The sequence below is a fragment of the Lithobates pipiens genome, unplaced genomic scaffold (genome assembly GCF_037356315.1).
Source record: "Lithobates pipiens isolate NorthernLeopardFrog02 unplaced genomic scaffold, aLitPip1_a1.2 Scaffold_28, whole genome shotgun sequence".
In the NCBI taxonomy this organism is placed as follows: domain Eukaryota; kingdom Metazoa; phylum Chordata; class Amphibia; order Anura; family Ranidae; genus Lithobates; species Lithobates pipiens.
This window is the reverse complement of record NW_027507789.1, coordinates 226,098,672-226,120,287: the sequence shown is the minus strand read 5'-3', so window position 1 is coordinate 226,120,287 and position 21,616 is coordinate 226,098,672. Positions and strand designations below refer to the sequence as shown.

General features: G+C 47.5%; 1 protein-coding gene across 5 annotated transcripts in view; it reads right to left on the bottom strand.

Annotated features, from left to right (window-relative positions):
* The window catches only part of LOC143936205 (ABC-type organic anion transporter ABCA8-like), a 394,203-nt gene that overhangs the window by 365,317 nt on the left and 7,270 nt on the right, over positions 1-21,616 (bottom strand). For all 5 annotated transcript variants that reach the window (XR_013263631.1, XM_077460613.1, XM_077460614.1 and 2 more), the window contains exons 2-5: positions 21,019-21,123; positions 6,713-6,920; positions 6,355-6,510; positions 2,647-2,744 (exon numbers count right to left, since the gene is read on the bottom strand). Coding sequence is in view for 4 of the 5 variants with exons in the window: in XM_077460613.1 (XP_077316739.1) it covers positions 2,647-2,744; positions 6,355-6,510; positions 6,713-6,920; positions 21,019-21,123 (567 nt within the window). In the remaining variant the exon portion in view is untranslated. The remainder of the gene's footprint in view (positions 1-2,646; positions 2,745-6,354; positions 6,511-6,712; positions 6,921-21,018; positions 21,124-21,616) is intronic.

The window sequence follows — 21,616 nt, the reverse complement described above, 5'->3', positions numbered from 1 at the left end:
AGACATTTTGGACAATTCCATGCTCTCAACTTTGTGGGAACAGTTTTGGGATGGCCCCTTCCTGTTCCAACATGGCTGTGCACACCAGTGTACAAAGCAAGGACCACAACGACATGGATGAGTGAGTTTGGGGTGGAGGAATTTGATTGGCCTGCACAGAGTCCTGACTTCAACCTGATAGAACACCTTTGGGTTGAATTAGAGCAGAGACTGCTAGGCCAGGCCTTCTCATCCCAACATCAGTACCTGACCTCACAAATGCGCTTCTGGAAGAATGGTGAAACATTCCCATAGACACCCTCCTAAACCTTGTGGACGGCCTTCCCAGAAGAGTTGAAGTTGTTATGGCTGCAAAGAGCGGGGCCAACTCAATATTGAACCCTACGGACTAAGACTGGGATGCCATTAAATTTCATGTGTGTGTAAAGGCAGGCGTCCCAATACTTTTGGCAATATAGTGTACTTATTTGATCATCAGCTCCATCTATTGGCCACAATATGATATTGTTTTGATTCATGCTATTGCTTTAAATGAAGAACCTTCAACTTGTAGAGAAAATAGCCTAGTAACATCTGTCCCCCCCCCCCATTCACATAGAAGGAATGTGCATGCAGTCTCACAGGATGAGTAGCTCTGCAAATTAGAATGGGTTGAATCTCCAGACCCTCATCGGGTCAACATGGAAATCTGGACCGTTATACAGAAAAGGAAGGAAATGTGTGAACAAAGGCCTCCACAGAATAGGGGGGCAAGGAAAGGAGGAGAGTAAAAGACAGAGGTGTATTTGGAATGTTCATAGCCTCGGAGCAAGAAACCATGGAGGGCCCCCATGACTCTTGGCTGTGACCCTTCCCTTTGAGCCCGGTGGTGGAACACCAGGGTCCAGTTACAAGTGCGACCTTTGTGACCCTGGTAGTCCACCACTGGTGTCAGTAGTTTTTACATTATTTAATTAATACCAGAACAGGCCATCATGAGTACCTCGTAATGCCTTTTGGCCTGAGATTTGTTGAAGTTATGTGTGGTGGTTTATCTCGACGATATCCTCATATTTTCCACATCCCTGGAGAGCCACCACACAGATGTCTGTCATGTGCTTCAGAAACTTAGCCCTTGTACACACGGTCGGAGATTCCGACAACCAAATCCGTCGGAGTAATTCCGGACGAGGACCGGAAGTAATGTTGCATACACACGGTCGGACTAAGTTGTCGGAAAATCCGATTGCACATAACGTGATGACGTTATTTCATTACAACGGGACTACGTTCAGGCTAGTAGCCAATAGCTTTGGTCTAGGAATTTGATTTGAGCATGCGTGGAACTTTGTCCGTCGGAGTAGGCTACACATGATCGGAGTATGTCCGATCGGAGCATGCAACTGCTTTACCACCTCAGTGTCACGTCCTCACCCTGTTCCAGTTGAGAACCATGAGGAGTATGAAGTACAGTCCATTGTTGACTCCCGTAGGTTCCGTGGACCCATACAGTACCTGGTGCATTGGAAAGGGTACGGTTCGGAGGAACACTCTTGGGTCCCATCCTCGGATGTACATGCCCCTGTCCTCCTCCGTGATTTCCATAGACATTTTCCCCTCAAGCCTGGTGGTCCTCCGAGGTGGAGGGGTCGTTGAGGAGGGGGTACTGTCAGGGCTGGGCCCAGCCCTTCCTTCTCTGAGCTGTCCGCTTAGCTGTCACCTATTTGCCAGCTCCACTCTCTCCATAGTGACTCACCTGTTGATGATCCTGCTCGTCGGTCCTGCCTACTTAAGCCGTCCAGTCCAGATGATCTCTGCCTTTCGCCTTGGTCACATCTCTAGAGATGCTTTACTGTGCTTCTGTTAAAGACTTGCTTGGCTGACATCCCTTCTGGCTCCCTGATGTTTTGGCTTGCCTGACTATCTGTTTCAGTTCCTGAACTCTGGATATGTTTTGACTACGTTTACTCTGTTTACCTTTTTTTTTTACTATTATTAAACAAGTATGATTTAACTGTACTTCTGTCTCAGTCTGATTCATAGTTTCTGATAAGAAGGGACAAGTCAGCAATGACTGTAAAAGTTTAAGGACCTTGATTCAAAATCCAGAGAGCATAGAACATGTCCACCATGTGTGGAGAACATCCCCTGGAATGGAGCAACCTTCAGAAACAAGTGCCAGGAGAAGATGGGTAGAGGGGTGCTAGATGAGACGGAAGCTTATAACTCCTCAAGATGGTCCTGAAGACTGCTTCGAAGGTAGGACCTTGATCCCAAATACAGAGAGCATAGAGCATGTCCACCATGTGTGGAGAACATCCCCTGGAATGGAGCAGCCTCTGAAACAAGTGCCAGGAGAAGATGGGTAGAGGGGTGCTAGATAAGACAGAACCATATACCTCTTCAAGATGGTCCTTAAAACTGATTTAAAGATAGGTATTTTGATAGAACAGACTATCATGTACCAGATTTGTGATCATCTTCTTTGTCTTTGCTACCTTCCTTGGTCTTTTTTCCACTTAGAAATGTAAGTGTGGTTGTTAGGGCTTTTAAAAAACCGGGTCCATTTTTTATTCGGTTTACCCCTCAGGATCTTTCTGGCTCCACTGATCAGACAGCTACCTGTATAACGAGTAGTTGATGGGACAGAAATGGCTTTTGGCTCACCTCAACAATGGCCGAGTCAATGCTGGCTTGTAGATAGATGAACCCCGCTTTCCAGTACTCCAGGGGGAGGCAGTTGTTTCCTGAACTTTCACAGTAACCTGGAGGAACACCCAGGAAGAGCGAAGACAAAAAGAAGATAAATATTATAGCCAATAGTATTTCATTTATGCAACCTTGTCAAAGAGAACGGTAGCTGTCTGAAATGTGCTGGCCATAGCACAGCTCAAGTTTCATGGCGCATGCAACTTGGCCTGCTGGTGCCCGTCTTACTGTGCCTATGTGCATATATTCATTAGCTTTTGGCACTGGTACCAAGTGGCCTATATAAGTGCAGCAGCTGCACTTGTCCATTGGTGTCTGATCTGCAGCTGTACCCGTGTTCTTGTATCAGATTCTACTGACTTCTGTGTTTAACCCGGCTTGCTCCTGACTTCGCTTGAACGCTACATGTGCTGACCTTGGCCTGCCTTTGCTCTGCCTTCTGCTTATCTGCCTAATCTTGGGTTGGCAATCTCTGCCTGTACCCTGACGATGTACCCCTACCCATTCATCTGGTGAAAAAAGTATAAATAAAAAAACACAACACAAGTTATTAAAATAATTAATTTGATCGCTCCGGTGGTCTTCTTCCGTCTTGGGGGGTCTTCTCTCCAGACTCCTCCCCTATCTTCTGCTAGCTATTTTACTAGCGGAGGAGCTCGGCTTTCTTCTACGTCGTCGCCGCAGCCGTCCGGGGGATCTTCTTCTGACTTCGGGGTCTTGTCCTGCTCTTCGGTTCTTCTTGCCAGGCCCCCGCTATTTTCTTATAAAAGAGTAGTAGAGTAAAAGAGCTAGCAGAAGATAGCGGAGGAGTCCGGCGAGAAGACCCCCCCAAGACGGAAGAAGACCACCGGAGCTGTCTAATAAATTATTTTAAAAACTTGTGTTGTGTTTTTTTATTTACACTTTTTTCACCAGGTGAATAGGTAGGGGTACATCGTATCCCATACTCATTCACATAGGGTGGGGGGCCGGTATCTAGGGGCCCCCTTATTAAAGGGGGCTCCCGGATTCCGATAAGCCCCCCGCCCGCAGACCCTGACAACCAATGGCCAGGGTCGTCGGAAGAGGCCCTTGTCCTCATCAACATAGCGACAAGGTGCTTTGGGGTGGGGGGGCTGCAGGTCCCCCCCTTCCACCAAAGCACCCCCCATGTTGAGGGCAAGCTGCCTGGTACAGCTCAGGGGGGGGGGCGTTCGCTCGTCCCCACCCCCTTTCCTGACTGGCCAGCCTGCGTGCTCGGATAAGGGTCTGCTATGGACTTTGGGGGGGACCCCCACGCCGTTTTTTCGGCATAGGGGTTCCCCTTTAAGCCCATACCAGGTGACGGGGCTAGCAAGGTGTCAATCTCGCCATGGAGGCAGTGACATTGACTTCCTTTCTTAGTCCCGTCTACCTTGGAGCCACGTTCAAAATGAATGGACTTTTGTCCGTGTGTGGGCAAGTCCGTTCATTTCAAAAGTCTGGCGGACTCCCGCCATAGTCCGGCGGATTGTCCGCCGGAAAAGTCCGGTCGTGTGTGGGCAGGTCCGCTCGTTCAGAAAGTCCGGCAGACCTTCGCTGCAAAGTCCGGCGGACAAACCGCACATTTCCTAGTCTATTCCTAGCACAGTCAGCTTTTTGAACTTTTAAGATACAAGACAATTCAGCAAAGCATATACTTAAACTCTTGCAAAGTTTCCGTGTCTCTCTCTGCAGTTTTTGCTCATTGCGGTTTCTTATCTGTTTTACTGATCGGCAAGCAGGCTATAGCTCAGGAAAGAAGGGGTGTATGAGTTGGGGACATATAGATGTCTGTGAGGGGAGGGTGGGAGTGAGTGAGTTCAGTGTCTAACCACAAATTTACAGGCACACAGAACATGATGTGAAGAATGATTTTTAGCTAGTTTTAAACTGACTCCTATTATCACATATCACGGTCACATTAACTGACCCTCACTGCCACTTCACTATCAGCCGCTGCCCATTGCTGCCTGCTGTCTACCGGTCCAGGATCTGCTGTTGCAGCTACCCAGCCAGCTCTGATGATGCACCTGCTATGCATCAATACTACCATCAGACTAGACAGGCAGTCATACCTCACCACGCTCTCACGACTGCTGTTGCAACATCAGTAGTCCCCGAGCCAGGGCTGTACGAGAGGCCCCCCTCTGCACATCAGGCTCAGCCACAAGGTACGGTATGTGACAGTAGCATTGTTTTTACACTTCTGACCACCAACGTAAGGGGCATTCTTCCCATGGACCACCATTTTAAGGGACATTCTTCCCACTGGCCACCAATGTAAGGGGCATTTTTCCTACTGATCACCAATATAAGGAGCATTCTTCCCACTGATCACCATTTTAAAGGGGATTCTTCCCAATGCCCACCATTGTAAGGGGTATTTTTTCCCACTGGCTACCAATGTAAGGGCTATTCTTCCCAGTGGTCACCAGCAATGTAAAGGGCATTGTTCCTGTTATTCACCAATGTAAGGGGCATTTTTTTTCCCACGAATCACCAATGTAAGGGATGTTGTTATAACTGACCACCAATTTAAGGAGAAGTCTTCCTACTGACCTCCAATAGAAGGATCTTTCTCCCCACTGACCACCAATGCAAGAAGCATCATTCCCAATGACCACCAATGTAAGGATCATTCTTCCCACTGACCACCAATGTAAGGAACATTCTTCCCACTGATCACCAATGTAAGGAACATTCTTCCCACTGATCACCAATGTAAGGAACATTCTTCTCACTGATAACCAATGTAAGGAACATTCTTCTCACCGATCACCAATGTAAGGAACATTCTTCCCACCGATCACCAATGTAAGGAACATTCTTCTCACCGATCACCAATGTAAGGAACATTCTTCCCACCGATCACCAATGTAAGGAACATTCTTCTCACTGATCACCAATGTAAGGAACATTCTTCTCACTGATCACCAATGTAAGGAACATTCTTCTCACTGATCACCAATGTAAGGAACATTCTTCCCACCGATCACCAATGTAAGGAACATTCTTCCCACCGATCACCAATGTAAGGATCATTCTTCTCACCGATCACCAATGTAAGGAACGTTCTTCTCACCGATCACCAATGTAAGGAACGTTCTTCTCACCGATCACCAATGTAAGGAACATTCTTCTCACTGATCACCAATGTAAGGAACATTCTTCTCACTGATCACCAATGTGAGGAACATTCTTCTCACTGATCACCAATGTAAGGAACGTTCTTCTCACTAATCACCAATGTAAGGAACGTTCTTCTCACCGATCACCAATGTAAGGAACATTCTTCTCACTGATCACCAATGTAAGGAACATTCTTCCCACTGACCACCAATGTAAGGGACATTCTTCCCAATGACTGCCAATGTATGGGTTGTATTATTACAACTGGCCACTAATATAAGGGGCATTCACTGATCCCCAATGAATTTGATTAGCAGGGGTTCACCGAGCTCTGAATTTTTTTTTACGGGTTCCTCTTGGGTAAAATGGTTGAAAAAATGCTGAAGTAGACTTTCATGTAAATGCAAAAAGAAAAAAAGGAAGTGTCAGTATGAAAGTTTCAGCATGCTGATATTTTTAAAGGAAGTGAAATTGCTCAGGATATAAAAACAGAGACCTCCATGGCACTGCTGAAAAATTGGCTACTTGTTCTCTTACCTCTATCAGCCAGGTAGTCATTGGGGATCGGGATGATGTAGTGATGATATCTGATAAAATACGTAAATTCGTTCTCAAATTCCACAGCAACGGTGATGTTCCAATCAACTTCGTCCAGGAGGTCAGAAGTATTTTGAAATTCCTGCACTGATATTTCTGGAAGGAGAAATTGGGACTTTTGTAATTTCTATTTATTTATTAGCGGGGGTCACTCTCGGGGTACCCCAGCTTCGTACACACATATAACACTTGAGCGGGAATGAAAAGATTTTATAAAGCAGTAAGGCCCTATGATGACCCTCAAACACTCTTCATTCAGCGGAGAGGAGCACCATACTTGGTGTACAGCTGATCTTACCTGGGGTGATGGGGCTTCTGCTGACCCTCTGCATTATGTCCTGGATGGCCGGGGTTGTAGAGATGTAGCCAACTGGAAAACTTCTGTTGCTGAATTCATTCAGATGCCCCACCACCACAACTGGTGTGTACTCGTTTTGGCTTGGACTGCCTTTAATAGTTAGCACTAAGAAGAGCACGAAGATCAATGCCAAATGCTGGAGCCACTCCTGAAAACCAAACATGGGGACACCACCATCACCAATTATATTAAATACTTCAACATCACAGACAGAGATCTCCTGACCTCTCCACTACAGGAAATTCTGGGTAAGATAAAGGGGCCCCTAACCAGAGGAATCCATACTCCTAGAGGACATGGGAGTGTCTCTCTAGATCATTAAAGCTGAACTCCAGACAAGTTTTTATTTCGTTTTGCACAGAGAGGTTATGGGCTTGAACCATTGTTTGCTTTTTATGCGCTTCAAAAGCAAAAGGCAGATGGATTTCAATCACTGCGCTTAGAGGTGTAAATCCAACACATTTCAGAACATTACACTGCCTTCATCAGGGCTGTTTGTATTAAACCAATGATTTTATGGAAAACAAATAGATTTACAAAAAGGATTTGGACCATTAAGAACATCAAACAGTAGCAGAGGCAGGCAAAAAATGTTTATACCTGTGTCCCCATAGAGGATATATTGATAACTTCCTGTCCTGGGGACAGGGTTTCATGTGGGTGGGATGTAGTGAGGAACAGAGAAAGCAATATCACCTTAATAATATCAAGCAAGCAGCAATTGAATATCATTCAGCCTTTATTGCTCTCTGTATTTTCCTGTCTTGGTGACACCAGTGTAGGCAGGTGCAGTCTACTTTCTCCACTGCAGGTGGTGCTCTTCTGCAGGGCAACCAAGAAGCAAATGGAGCAAGTAGTCAAGTTCTTCTCCACCATGGATCTGGCCAGCTGCTACTGGCAAGTCCTGGTGTTGGACCAAGACAGAGAGAAGACAGCCTTCATCACGCCCTTGGAACTATTTACATTTTATTGTGTGCCCTTTGGCCTCAGGAACGGCCCTTACAATGAATAATGGAAAGATGTATTGGAGACTTCGTTAGTGTTTTTGAGATTTTGAGATGGTGTTAGTTTACCTCTATGACGTCATCATCTTTTCCAAGACAGTTTAATAACATTAAACATCTGGACAGGGTAGACTCTTGCTTGGCACAATACAGATTAAAACTTGGGGGAAGGTTGTTGAGGCCGGAACCATTGTGCCCGACCCAACCAAGGTGCAAGTTGTCCGGGACTGGCACCCTCCAAAGACTATCACTGAACTGTGCTCCTTCTTGGGTACTACTGGTGGTTCATCTCATAGTTTGCCCAGAAAGCTGCCCCCCCTTACCCAGTTGTTTTAGTGGACACAGCATCCAAAAGAAAGGCGGATCTTCACCTTATATTCAGGCCCAGTGGCATGAACCCCAGCAACAGGCCCTCAAGACACTAAAGCAGAGACTGACCTCTGCTTCATTGCTAGCCTAGACAGATTACACCCAGCCTACAGGATCTGGGGGCTGATCTGGCTCAAGTGAAGGATTACTAAAAGAGAGTGATTACTTATGTCAGTTTGAACCTGCAACCCACCAACACGAACCCTCACAACTACAGCTCTTTTAAGCTTGAGGTACTCGCCTTGGTCTGGGCCATCACCGGGAAATTTGCAGAATATCTCATGGGGTTGACACTGAAGTTTTCACAGACAACAGCCCCTTGGCCTATCTGGAAATTCATAAATTCAGGGCCTTGTAACAGAGATAGGGTGACCCGCCTGGCCCGGATGAAGTCCACTATCAGCCAGGGAAGATTAACAGAAATACAAATATAAAGTGCAGCGCTAAGATAATGGTGAAAAAATAATAAAATAATAATAAGGTGTATGTGTACACAAATGTGTAGAAAAAATGGCAACAGTGACTAGAAGTCCAAAAGTAAATGTCCACTAGTATCTGTCCACTTTTAGAGGATCAAATCTTCCAGCATCCACAAACACAGTAGATCTTGTATCAGCCTGCTATAGCTTACAGGCACAAGGATGGATACTCTTACCATGAATGTTGGACAAATCTTCCCTACGGTAATGCGTAATGCAAGCTCAAACAGCTACGATAGCCACAGATTATAGGCTTCCTGCTGGGTGGTGTCCTCCTCTACAATGGATTAGGTCCTCATCCACTAGAGGTCCCCGATTCCACGTTTGTAGCTCAAGGTGGATAAGTAGCCCGGGTTCAATCTTTCAAAGCTTGGTCTTAGGACAGCTCAACAAAGCCCAAACATAGAAAAGAAAAAAAACATAGAGGTGCTCCACATAGTGTAGATCAACCAGTAAGGGTTTATTGGAAAAATAAACACCAAACAGCTGGTGATAAAGCATAAGAATCACATCATACATAAAAGAAAAAGCAATATGGGGATTGGGGAGCAGAAAAATGCTGTCCCTATGCGTTTCGACTGCAAAGTCTACTGGGCCATAGCTTGACCCCCCCCCCCCCATATTGCCACTATATATTTTCGGCAGCTGGACATGTTGAGCTGCAACATGCCAAAGACTTGGTAGAGTGGATGACCAAGCCTTCCTCATCCTCCTCATCCTCTCTTACCCAGGCTCAGGGTACTGGCAAACAGCTACCAATGCAGCCTCTTCCCTCATCTCAATGGCATCAGTCACTCCTTCCCTAGACCCTCCATGTCCTCCTGAGGAGTCCCCCGAATTGTTTGAGCACAGAGTTGGGTACATGCTCCAGGAGCATGCTCATCGTTTTGAAGGCTCTGATGATGATACCCAACTAGAGGAAGGCAGTAGCGTGAGCGCAGAGAGAGGGGATGCTCAAGAAGGACAGCAATCTGGCAGTCATGTTCCACCAGCTGCAGCATACTGCCAGGTTTGCTCCAGTGATAAAGAGGGAGGGGATGATGAGGTCACTGACTCCACGTGGGTGCCTGATAGAAGAGAGGAGGAGGAGGAGGCGGCACATCTCCAACGAGGCAGGATGCCCTCCAGGGGCCAGTTTAAGGGCAGCACACCGACTGAATCACACCGCAGAGCTCCGTCTGTGCAGGGCGCTGCCTCTGCGCGTTATTCCAAAAGTTCATTGGAGTGGGCCTTTTTTGAGACAAGTGCATCAGATCGCACCGCTGCTATTTGCAACATATGTCTCAAGCGTATCTCGCGTGGCCAAAATATCAGCCGCTTGGGCACCACATGCTTGACCAGACATATGTTGACCTGCCCTGGAGTTCGTTGGCAAGTGTACCTTAAAGACCCACATGAAAGAACAAAGCGGACCTCTCCTTGCTCCTCATCAGCTGGGATCTCCAACCCCACTAGACCTTCAGTCCTCTCTGAAATCTGCGCTGAGAGGAATGAAGGTGTAGAATTAGGTGTGTCACAGCCAAGTACTTGCGGGCACTCTGCTAGCAGTACACCGATGTCCGATTGTAGCAGGCAAATTTCACTGCCCTAGCTGCTGGACCGTTGAAAGAAGTTCACTCCCAGCCATCCACATGCCCAGCGGTTGAATGCTAGCTTGGCTAAATTGCTAGCACTTCAACTGCTGCCTTTTCAGTTGGTAGACTCGGCCCCCTTCCGTGAGTTTGTGCAATGTGCAGTTCCTCAGTGGCAGGTCCCCAAACGCCACTTTTTCTCACGGAAGGCGATTCCGGCTCTCTACCGGCATGTGGAAGGCAATGTCCATGCCTCACTGGATAGGGCGGTCAGCGGTAAGGTGCATATTACCGCTGACTCATGGTCCAGCAGGCATGGACAGGGACGTTACCTATCTTTCACGCTGCATTGGGTGACTCTTCTGGCAGCTGGGAAGGATGCAGGACAAGGTGCAGTAGTGTTGGAGGTTGTTCCTCCACCACGCCTCCAAAATGCTACTACTGGTTGTGACACACCTCTCACCTCCACCCCCTCCTCCTCTTCTTTCTCCATGGCCTCTTCCTGTGCTTTGTCCTCGGAACCAGAGGTGCTCCGTAGGCATTCAAGACACCACGCCAGCTTAAGCCCGGAATGGTGGTTTGCGACAATGGCACCAACCTCCCCTCCTCCCTCCGATAGGGACAACTGACCCATGTGCCCTGTCTGGCTCACGTGCTTAACTTGGTGGTTCAGCGGTTCTTGGGCAGGTACCCGGGCTTACAGGATGTCCTGAGGCAGGCTAGGAAAGTCTGTGTTCATTTCCGCTGGGTCATATAATGCCAGTGCTCGGCTGGCTGAGCTCCAAAAGGAATTGAACCTGCCCAAGAACCGCCTTATCTGTGACATGCCCACCAGGTGGAACTCAACGTTGGCCATGTTGCAGCGGCTGCACATGCAGCAGAGGACCATCAATGAGTACCTGTGCGACTACGGCACCAGGACAGGGTCAGGGGAGCTTGGTTTTTTCCCCATGCCAGTGGGCCATGATCAGGGATGCATGCACTGTCCTGTCACAATTTGAGGAGGCCACGAGGATGGTGAGCAGTGACAGTGCATGCATCAGTGACACTGTACCTCTTGTCCACCTGTTGGAGCACATGCTGTGTGGAATAATGGACAGGGCACTTGAGGCAGAACAGAGGCAGGAAGAGGAGGACTTCCTTGCCTCTCAAGGCCCCCTTTATCTAGACGGTGTTCCTGCTGTCCCATCGATCACACAGGAAGAGGAGGAGGAGGATTGTATCAGCATGGAGGTGGAGCACTCAGCAGCAGCAGCAGCAGCAGTCTTTTAGGGATGATTTACAGTCCCAAGAAACCCGTGGACTTGTACGTGACTGGGAGGAGGTGGCTGCAGATCATGACGTCCTTAGTGACCCAGAGGACTCCGGACCGAATGCTTCAGCTAACCTATGCTGCATGGCCTCCCTGATCCTGCAAAGCCTGTGGAAGGAATCTCGTATTCGGCGGATCAAGGAGAGGGATCATTACTGGCTGGCAACTCACCTTGATCCACGGTACAAGGGTAAGGTTGCGGACCTTATCTTGCCATCGCAGAGGGAGCAGAGGATGAGACATCTCTGGGAAGCCTTGCAGAAAGGTCTGTGCAACGCGTTCCCAGAGACTGGGAGGTTACAAATTCCTGGTCCTGGACAACGTGTTGCTGAGGCATCGGTCAGTCACAGAAGGAGCGGTGGAGAAGGTGGCCGTCTGACTGGTGTGTTCAGACAATTTTTTAGTCCGCAGCCCCAAGGTATGATCGGTTCCAGCAACCATCGCCAGCGTCTGATTTACATGATACAGGAATACCTAGGGGCAAGGTCAGACTTGGACACCTTTCCCACCGAAAATCCTCTGGCTTACTGGGTATTGAGGATGGATCACTGGCCAGAGCTTGCACAGTATGCAATTGAGCTACTGGCCTGTCCTGCATCCAGCGTTCTTTCGGAACGCACCTTCAGTGCTGCTGGTGGCTTTGTTACCGATCACAGGGTGCGCCTGTCCACCGACTCGGTTGATCGACTGACCTTCATAAAGATGAATCAGTCTTGGATCACCACCAGTTACCAAGCACCTGAAGCTGATGTAACCGAATAATTTTTTTTGAAATATCACATCCCTTCAAGACTGCCTATGCTGATGCTGAGTGACTATCCTGTTATGCTGACTGACTATCCTCTTCCTCCTCAATGATCCTGCTGATAGCTTGGAAGAACATTTTTGGTTCTGGGCGCCACCACCAATGGCTAATGCCCAATTTTTCAGCCCCTGTTTAAACAGGGGCATGTAATTACAATTTTTGTTGCAATACTTTGCAGCAGGGCTCATTCCTGCGCTCCAACTAGAGTATCTGTGAGGTGTTGCAGTGTTGTGGCACCAGTGCCTAAGGCCCAATTTTTTCAGCCCCTGTTTAACAGGGACATGTAATTACAATTCTTGATATAATATTTCACAGCAGGGCCCTTTCCAGCGCCCACGGCGTGTAACTGTGAGGACTTACAGTGTTGTGGCACCAGCACCACCAAAGGCCCAATTTTTCTATCAATGTTCAACAATGGCATATAATTACAATTCTTGATATAATCGTTCACAGCAGGACTCTCCAGCGCCCACCAAGAGTCACTTTGAGGGCTTACAGTGTTGTGACAACACCAACACCTTAGGCCCAAATTTCTGCATATAGCATGTAGGGCAGGCCCCTACTTTCAAACATCCAACTTACAAACGTCTCCTACTTGAAAATGGAAGGAGACAACAGGAAGTGAAATGAAAAAAGATGGACGGCAAAAAAAATTATACAGGGGTGATAACCCTTCCCTATGTTTTCCAAAAAGCTTAAAAATCGATTTTTTGACTGGATCTACACTTTAAAAATGTACCAGTTCAAAATGACAAACAGATTCTACTTAACACAACAAACCTACACAGTCCCTGTTTTGTTTGCACTGCCTGTATTCTGCTGTTCTGAGTATATAGGGCCTGGGGCCCCCAAGCCTTTCCTTTTTTTAATTTGGGTACTGGGTTCCCCTTAATATCCGTACAAGACTCAAAGGGGCTGGTAATGGGCAAGGGGGCTACCCATGCCATGTTTCTCAATGATTTTCATCCGTATTGCTGGAACCAGATATTACATTAAAACCGCAAGCAGTTTTAAATGACTTTTTTTCCATTAGAAATGTCATTTTGTGCAGGGACTGTTCTAAACATGGGAAACAAGTGCCACTTCACAGGCATACTAAAGACACCCCCAGGCACGAAATTAAAAGAATATTTCACTTTTTTTTCACTTTAAGCGTCATTAAAATCAGTACTCCCGAAAAAACTGCTGTTTTTAAATGTTTTTTTTGCATTGATCCATGTCCCCTGGGGCAGGACCCGGGTCCCCAAACCCTTTTTAGGGCAATAACTTGCATATTAGCCTTTAAAATTAGGACTTTTGATTTTGAACGCTCGAGTCCCATAGACTTTAATGGGGTTCTAAAGTTCGTACGAATTTTCAGTCCGTTCGCAGGTTCTGGTACCGGGGGGGTGTTCGGCTCATCCCTAGTGAAAACCATATTTCTCCATTTACATGAAGGTCAGGTATTAAAGTGGTTGTATACTCAATTTTTTAACTTTTACCTACAGGAAAGCCTATAATAAGGCTTTCCTGTAGGTAAAAAAAATATCTCCTAAACCTGTACGGTTTAGGAGATATTCCCCTCAGTATGCGCCGCTGACTGCAGCGGTGCATGCGCACAAGGGGATTCTCGGCCTGAAAATCCGGCAGTGGCCGGCCGGCCGGAATGAAATCTCCCGCGCTGAAGACGTCAATGACGAAACGCGTTCGACGGAGTTACGCTTACCACGTCAGTTCAGGGTTGCCTACGGGGATTGGAACGCAGTTGGAGCGCACGCTGCGTTCCCACCGAACGGTACCCACGAGTTAAGTGGAATTTGCGCTATAAGGGCTCTTTCCTAAGGGGACTCAAAAAGACTAAAGCTATCTAGCTAAACAAAAAAAACCCGGTACATTGCATAAAGCGATCGGTACATTGGAGACGGGTGTTTTTTATGTTTTTTATGTTTTGTCTCTCTTAGGGTAGAGAGCCATCAGCGTTTTTTCCATAGCTGTATTTTATCATTTTTAGTCTGCTTTTCTGGTCTAATACTGGAGCTTGGACCACTGGAACCTATGTGAAGTGGACTTATTGGTGAATTACGTTTCCACATTGTTCATTTATAGATATATTATTTTTTTTTTTTTTTTTTTTTTTTTTTTTTATGAAAATAGTTTTTTACTGCTGTTTTTTACTACTATTTTTGTGGAAATAAATTGGTTCCGATACGGATTACACTATGGAGACTGTTATTTTTTTCCTGTGAGGGCACAAATGGAATCTCCTTTTGAATACGAACGATTATAAATAAAGAGGTCAGAAGGTCAAAGAGCTGGATATCGGCAGATTGGATTTAAAGGCAAACTACCCCTGTAGGGGTGAATCTTTTTGGTGAGTGGGGTACCTTGCGGGGGAGCACGGAAGTCACTTTGAAGATCACACAAGAAGCACATAAGTCACTTTATGAACATTTAATGTTGAATTTGCACTATTGAAGACTTTTTGGAGAGTTGGACTTTTATTTTTATTTTTTTCTATTTTTGTATTTTTATTTCTATCATTTTTCTAAGCGTCACTATAACACATTTTTTATTTGTATTATTTTTTCCATAGATCCTTTGCTAGTACATATGTTTGGAACTTTTTGCTTTTGAATTTGAATTGTGTCACTTAATTCGGTATTTTCAATTGCACGTCTCACTTAGGCCGCGTACACACGGGCGGACTGTTGGCTCAACTTTGTCCGCTGAACAGTGTTTCAGCGGACAGTCCGCTCGTGTGTGGGGCTTCAGCGGACAGTTTCAGCGGACAGTTTGACGAACAAAGTTTTTCGGAGATTCCGAAAAACTGTCCACTGAAACTTGGTTTGAGCGAACAGTCCGCCCGTGTGTAGGCTACTTTCGAAATGAGCAAACTGTTCCCGCTCGGAGGGAAGTCTGCTCATTTCGAGCGCGTGTGCAGGTAGGCGGGGCCCGCGACGCAGACGTCGTGGGCTCCGCCGCCTGGAATGGACTTAAAGGGGAACCCCAACGCCAAAAAAAATCGGCGTGGGGGTCCCCCCAAAGTCCACAACAGACCCTTGTCCGAGCACGCTACCCGGCCGGCCAGGAAAGAGGGGCGAGCGCGCCCCCCCTCCTGAGCCGTACCAGGCCGCGTGCCCTCAACATGGGGGGTGCCTTGGGGAAGGGGGGGCCGCGCGGCCCCCCCACCCCCAAAGCACCTTGTCCCCATGTTGATGAGGACAAGGGCCTCTTCCCGACAACCCTGGCCGTTGGTTTCGGGGTCTGCGGGCGGGGGGCTTATCGGAATCCGGGAGCCCCCTTTAATAAGGGGGCCCCCGGATACCGGCCCCCCCACCCTATGTGAATGAGTATGGGGTACAATGTACCCCTACCCATTCACCTGTAAAATAAAAGTACCCAAAAAAAAACACAACACACGAGATAAAATATTTTATTGCACAGCTCCGGGGGTCTTCCGTCTTCGGGGGTCTTCTTGCCGGACTCCTCCGCTATCTTCTTGTAGCTCTTTTGCTAGCGGAGGAGTCCGGCTTTCTTCCTCCCCACCGCCGGCCTCTTCTCCCGACTTCGGGGGTCTTGTCCCCCTCTTCGGTTCTTCTGCCAGGCCACCGCGCCTTCTTATAGCTCTTTTGCAGGCGGTGGCCCGGTCTTCTGTCGCCGCTGTCGCCGCCGCCTTCCGTTCTTGTTCTTCTTCTTGTTCTTCTTGTTCTTCTCCAGGAGATGTTGACACGTCGCTCTCTCCGGCCGGAATGCCAGAGCCGCGCTGTGCGGCCACTTATATAGTGACAATGGGGCGGTGTCACATGGTATATGTCACATGGGTTGGTCACATGGGTTGATGTCACATGGGGACTATGACATCGTAAGGGGGTGGGGTCACCATGTGACCAACCCATGTGACATATACCATGTGACACTGCCCCATTGTCACTATATAAGTGGCCGCTCAGCGCGGCTCTGGCATTCCGGCCGGAGAGAGCGACGTGTCAACATCTCCTGGAGAAGAACAAGAAGAACAAGAAGAAGAACAAGAACGGAAGGCGGCGGCGACAGCGGCGACAGAAGACCGGGCCACCGCCTCTAAAAGAGCTATAAGAAGGCGCGGTGGCCCGGCAGAAGAACGGAAGGTGGCGACAGAAGAACGGAAGGCGGCGACAGAAGACCGGGCCACCGCCTGCAAAAGAGCTATAAGAAGGTGCGGTGGCCCGGCAGAAGAACCGAAGAGGGGGACAAGACCCCCGAAGACGGAAGACCCCCGGAGCTGTGCAATAAAATATTTTATCTCGTGTGTTGTGTTTTTTTTTTGGGTACTTTTATTTTACAGGTGAATGGGTAGGGGTACATTGTACCCCATACTCATTCACATAGGGTGGGGGGCCGTTATCCGGGGGCCCCCTTATTAAAGGGGGCTCCCGGATTCCGATAAGCCCCCCGCCCGCAGACCCCGACAACCAACGGCCAGGGTTGTCGGGAAGAGGCCCTTGTCCTCATCAACATGGGGACAAGGTGCTTTGGGGTGGGGGGGGCGCGCGGCCCCCCCTTCCCCAAGGCACCCCCCATGTTGAGGGCACGCGGCCTGGTACGGCCCAGGAGGGGGGGCGCGCTCGCCCCCCTTTCCTGGCCGGCCGGGTAGCGTGCTCGGACAAGGGTCTGTTGTGGACTTTGGGGGGACCCCCACGCCGATTTTTTTCGCCGTTGGGGTTCCCCTTTAAGTCCATTCCAGGCGGCGGAGCCCGCGACGTCTCCGTCGCGGGCCCCGCCTGTCTTGACACGCGCTCGAAATGAGTGGACTGTTGCCTCGTGTGTGGGCGAGTCCGCTCATTTCAAAAGTTGCGCGGACTTAGTACGACGAACAAAGTTTGCCGTATTTGTCCGCTCAAAAAGTGCCGTGTGTGGGCGTGTTCGTTCATTCAAAAGTTTGAGCGGACTGTTTGACGAACTTAGTTTCGGCAGACAGTCCCCGCGTGTGTACGCCGCCTTACACATAATTATTAGAGTTTGTTTTATATATTCATATATTTTTTAGATTCATATATATTTTTTCACATGTAGTAATTGGAGTAGATTTTTTATATTATATTTTTCTCTTCCCAGCCGACAGATCGGTGGGTTTATTATAATGTGGCACTAATGCGATTTTAAGGAAAAGTCGCACTCAGTACAAGTTTTTCTATATTAATCTGGTGTTTTTTCACAGAATTTATATATGATTTGTTCAAGATTATACTAAGTTCTCAGGATATGGTCCTAAATTATTACACTGCTTACTGTCACATTGGAGTCGCAGTAGGGAATCTGTGCGATTGTATGTCACCTCTGGAAGTAGCCTCTTGTATGTGTCTTTTTTTGGGCTTGGATTGAAATAAGTGGACTTTCCTTAGGGAGGTTTCATTTTTATTTAGGTACGATTACACATATGAATACTATCACTGGCGAGATAGATTACTTCTATTTTTTTTTTTTTTCTTGGCATTTCTTATTTTCTCTTTTTCATTTGCTTCATCAATAAGAGTCAATATTTGTTTATGTTAAATAGGTAGCGCCAGTTACCCCGGTTATTAGATTCTTTGAATTGTAGGCCTGTCTCCTCTCCCCCCCCCCTCCTCTGGAAACTTACTTGCATTAGTTCAGGCAGGCTCAGACTAGCAGCTTTGTCTCAGCAGCATGGTGAGCCTCCTCCTCCCCCTCCTCCTCTGTGTACACAGGAAACATCACATAGGAGAAGATGGGGTGGGTTCAATTCACTCCACGGCACTCGGCAATGTGTGTGTCAGGCAGCTGGGGACTGCGGGGAGCGATGTCGGCTGACTCAGCTCTCTTTGCGGTAAAAAGTGGAGCTTGCGGGCAGCGTGCGTGATCGAAAATAGCCCGCACGCATGCCGAAAAGGGTGAGGTACAGGTAAATTAGGCAGCCATGGGGCCCCTAGGATTTGCGAGGCCTGAGGCGGTAGCTCAATTTGCCTAATTAGAGATCCGCCTCTGGCCCTTTCAGTGTGGATCAGACAGAATCACTGATTTGGAGGTACTTTCTTATTTCTTTTTTTGTCAGAATGGGTGGACAATGCTTGTCAGGAGTATAAAAAATTGCGCAATACACAAGGCTCCCTATAAAAAGATCACTCCCAAGACAATCACCACTTCCTAACAATCTCCAGTGCACCCTTTGGCTATCAATATGTGCGGGTCTTCGCTGACCACTTTACCAGGTTTGTGGCAGTGGTGCATGCGAAGGACCAGATAGCTGTCACTACAGCCAAACTTTTTTGGGAGCTCATTGTCCAACCGTATGGCTGTCCGAAGTGGATCCTGTCAGGTCAAGGCCAGAACAATGAGTATGTAATCATGACTGAACGTAAATCTCACATTGTTCCCTATCACCTCCAAGGCAATGGCACCTGTGAGTGATTCAATCACACCCTGTTGGGAATGCTGTGGAGTGTAGAGCTGAGTTATTGAGATTGGTGGTGCCAACACAAGGGGGCTATAGTATGGGTCTATAACACTATCCACAAGTCCACCGGACACATTCCCTTCTTCCTTATGTTTGGGCAGTCTGGCCAGATGTCTGCTGACCTTCAGTTGGCGATGCTGGAACACCTCCTGCCCAGAACTCTTAGTTCTTGGGTGCAGGAACATTGGGAGAGGATGCAAAATGCCAAGCAGTTGGTGTTGGAAACACAAGGAGATGGCTCCTGAACCTGTCTTGGAAAAATTACCACTGTGCCTGGGTTTCAGAAACCATGAATCAGACTGAGACACAAGTACAGTTAAATCACACTTGTTTAATAATAATGAAAAAGGTAAACAGAGTAAACGTAGTCAAACCACAGCCAGAGTTCAGGAACAGGAACGGATAGTCAGACAAGCCAAAACGGCAGGGAGCCAGAGAACAGCGCAGTAGAACAGCAAGCAGGATCTGGAGCCAGAAAGAATGTCAGCCAAGCAAGTCTTTAACAGGAACATAGGAGAGCATCTCTAGAGATGTGACCATGGCGAAGGCAGAGATCATCTGGACTGGACAGCTTAAGTAGGCAGGGCTGACGAGCAGGATATCATCAACAGGTGAGTCACTGTGGCGAGATAGGAGCTGGCAATTAGCTGAGCTCAGAGAATTAAGGGCTGAGCCCAGCCCTGGGGGACTGAATGTTTGTAAAGAATGCCAAGCACACCTGAGAAAGCAAGCTGGAGCCCAAGTGAGATCACACCCCATTTCAGGTGGTGGGGTAGCCTTTCCCACCTACCCTGTCTATAATCTGGTCTCGGAGGGGCCTGACCCCGTGAACAAGTGGCTACATGGAAATATGCTGAGACCTTGTGTGCTGGGTGAGGACTGCTCCAGGAACCGACTGATGGCTGGAAGGTGTTTGGAGTTGCAGATCTTCCCTCCCGGTGAGAGAAGCTCCAACTGACTGGTTCCTGCCGCCCCTGGTGCGTGAGTCTCTGGCCTACCTCAATTCCAACCCTGGCGACATTGGAGTTGGGAGCCTGCAAGGCCCATCCACACCATTCAGTACCACAGACCGTACAGATTCATCCAACGATCCAACCTTGGGCTCAGGTGAAGAGAAAATAGGAGACAACCCTGATACCCTGCCACCTGAGGCCCCGAGTCATGGTCTGCAATTGAACATTTACCAAATGACTTTACCTTTGCTGTCTTATGGCAGGCAGCTCCCTGCAAGATATTCCGACTATGTTGTTTGAAATTGTTTATTGTTCTGCCTTAACTATACTCTGATTGTGTTTTTATCACCAATGTTATTGTTGCTGCCATATTGTGGTGCCGAGGACAGCATTTCTTAAAGAGGGGAGTATAGGCAGGTGCAGTCTATTTTCTCCCCTGCAGGTGGAGCTCTTTCCGCATCGACCTTGCAGTTGGAGAGGAAGTCAAGAGGAACATGATTCTGCTATGGATTCCAGGGTCACTGGGGAAGCTATCCCATTGAATGCTGCCACCCCGTGTGACTCTAGCAGCCATCTTGGGTCAGGCACAGCCTATTTAAAGCCCTAGCTCCCAGGTTTAGTGTGCATTTTGCGAGTCGGTAGTGTAAGGACAGTTACCTGCCCCATTAAAAACAGAAATAGCGGCAGGAAAATGTTCCTGCCAAGGAGGGAAAGTGTAGGGCTCACAATTTCTCTGAACATCTTCCTACTTGGGCACCGGATGGCTGAATCCTGCTCTCTACATGCTGTTGGACCTGTGAGTGTTTCCGGGTAGTTTTCCCATCGGGTTATTTGTGAACTGTCTCTGCATTATTTCAATACAAGTTCCTTCATTGCACCTGGACTGTGTGTGTTATTGCCACCGCACTCCGGCACCTACACCCCACCTACACCCGCACTTCACCTACACCCGCACCCCACCTACACCCGCACTCCACCTACACCCGCACCCCACCTACACCCGCACCCCACCATGCCTTGGTGTCACTGAGACAAGGGGTAAGGGGAAATCTTACTAATATGGACATAGAGATTTAAAAAAAAAAAAAAAAAAGACTTGACAGAAGTTTTATCCTATCAGTTCTACTGGAAATAAAATACTATTTGGCTGGAGTTACACTTTAATGCCCTTAAAGTGACCCATTCACTAACATAAACATCCGATAAATGGAAATATATTGTAGGAAAGGAAAGGTCAGCAGCAGCAACTTACCTTGTTCTCTCATCTAAGGGCACCCCCCCCCTCCCCCCTCAACATCCACAGGATTTCCCCCAGTCACTTACCAGCACTACATGTCCCAGGCGCCTCCATTGTACCAGAATATTCTTCCGCAGCAGAGCAAAAGTCTGCTGGACGAGACTGGTCTCCCTCCCTGTCCCTCCGCTCATCTGAAAAACAAACATCACCAATGATCACTTTGGAAATTACTCCTTGTTGTTGTTTTGCAAAATTTGTGTTATTTTTTTGTATTTTTTTTATCTTTTTAATTTTTCTTTCGATTTTTATTGTTTTCTTTCATTTTGTTGTTGTTGTTTTGTATCTTTTTTATCTATTTATTTTGTATCTTTTTGCTTTTTTTGCATCTTTGTTGTTTTTTGTTTTGTTTTGTTTTATTTTGCATTTTGTTTAATGATCAATTTGAAAATACTTTTTTTTGTATCTTTTTGTTGATGTTGTGTATGGTTTTTTTTTTGTATCTTTTTGCTTTTTTGTATCCTTGTTGTTTTTTGTTTGGTTTTGTTTTATTTTGCATTCTGTTTAAAAGGGTTGTAAAGGTAATTTTTTTTTTTTTAAAGAACAAACACACGTTATACTTGCCTCCACTGTGCAGCTCGTTTTGTACAGGGTGGCCCCGAAACTGGTCTTCTGGGGTCCCTCGGC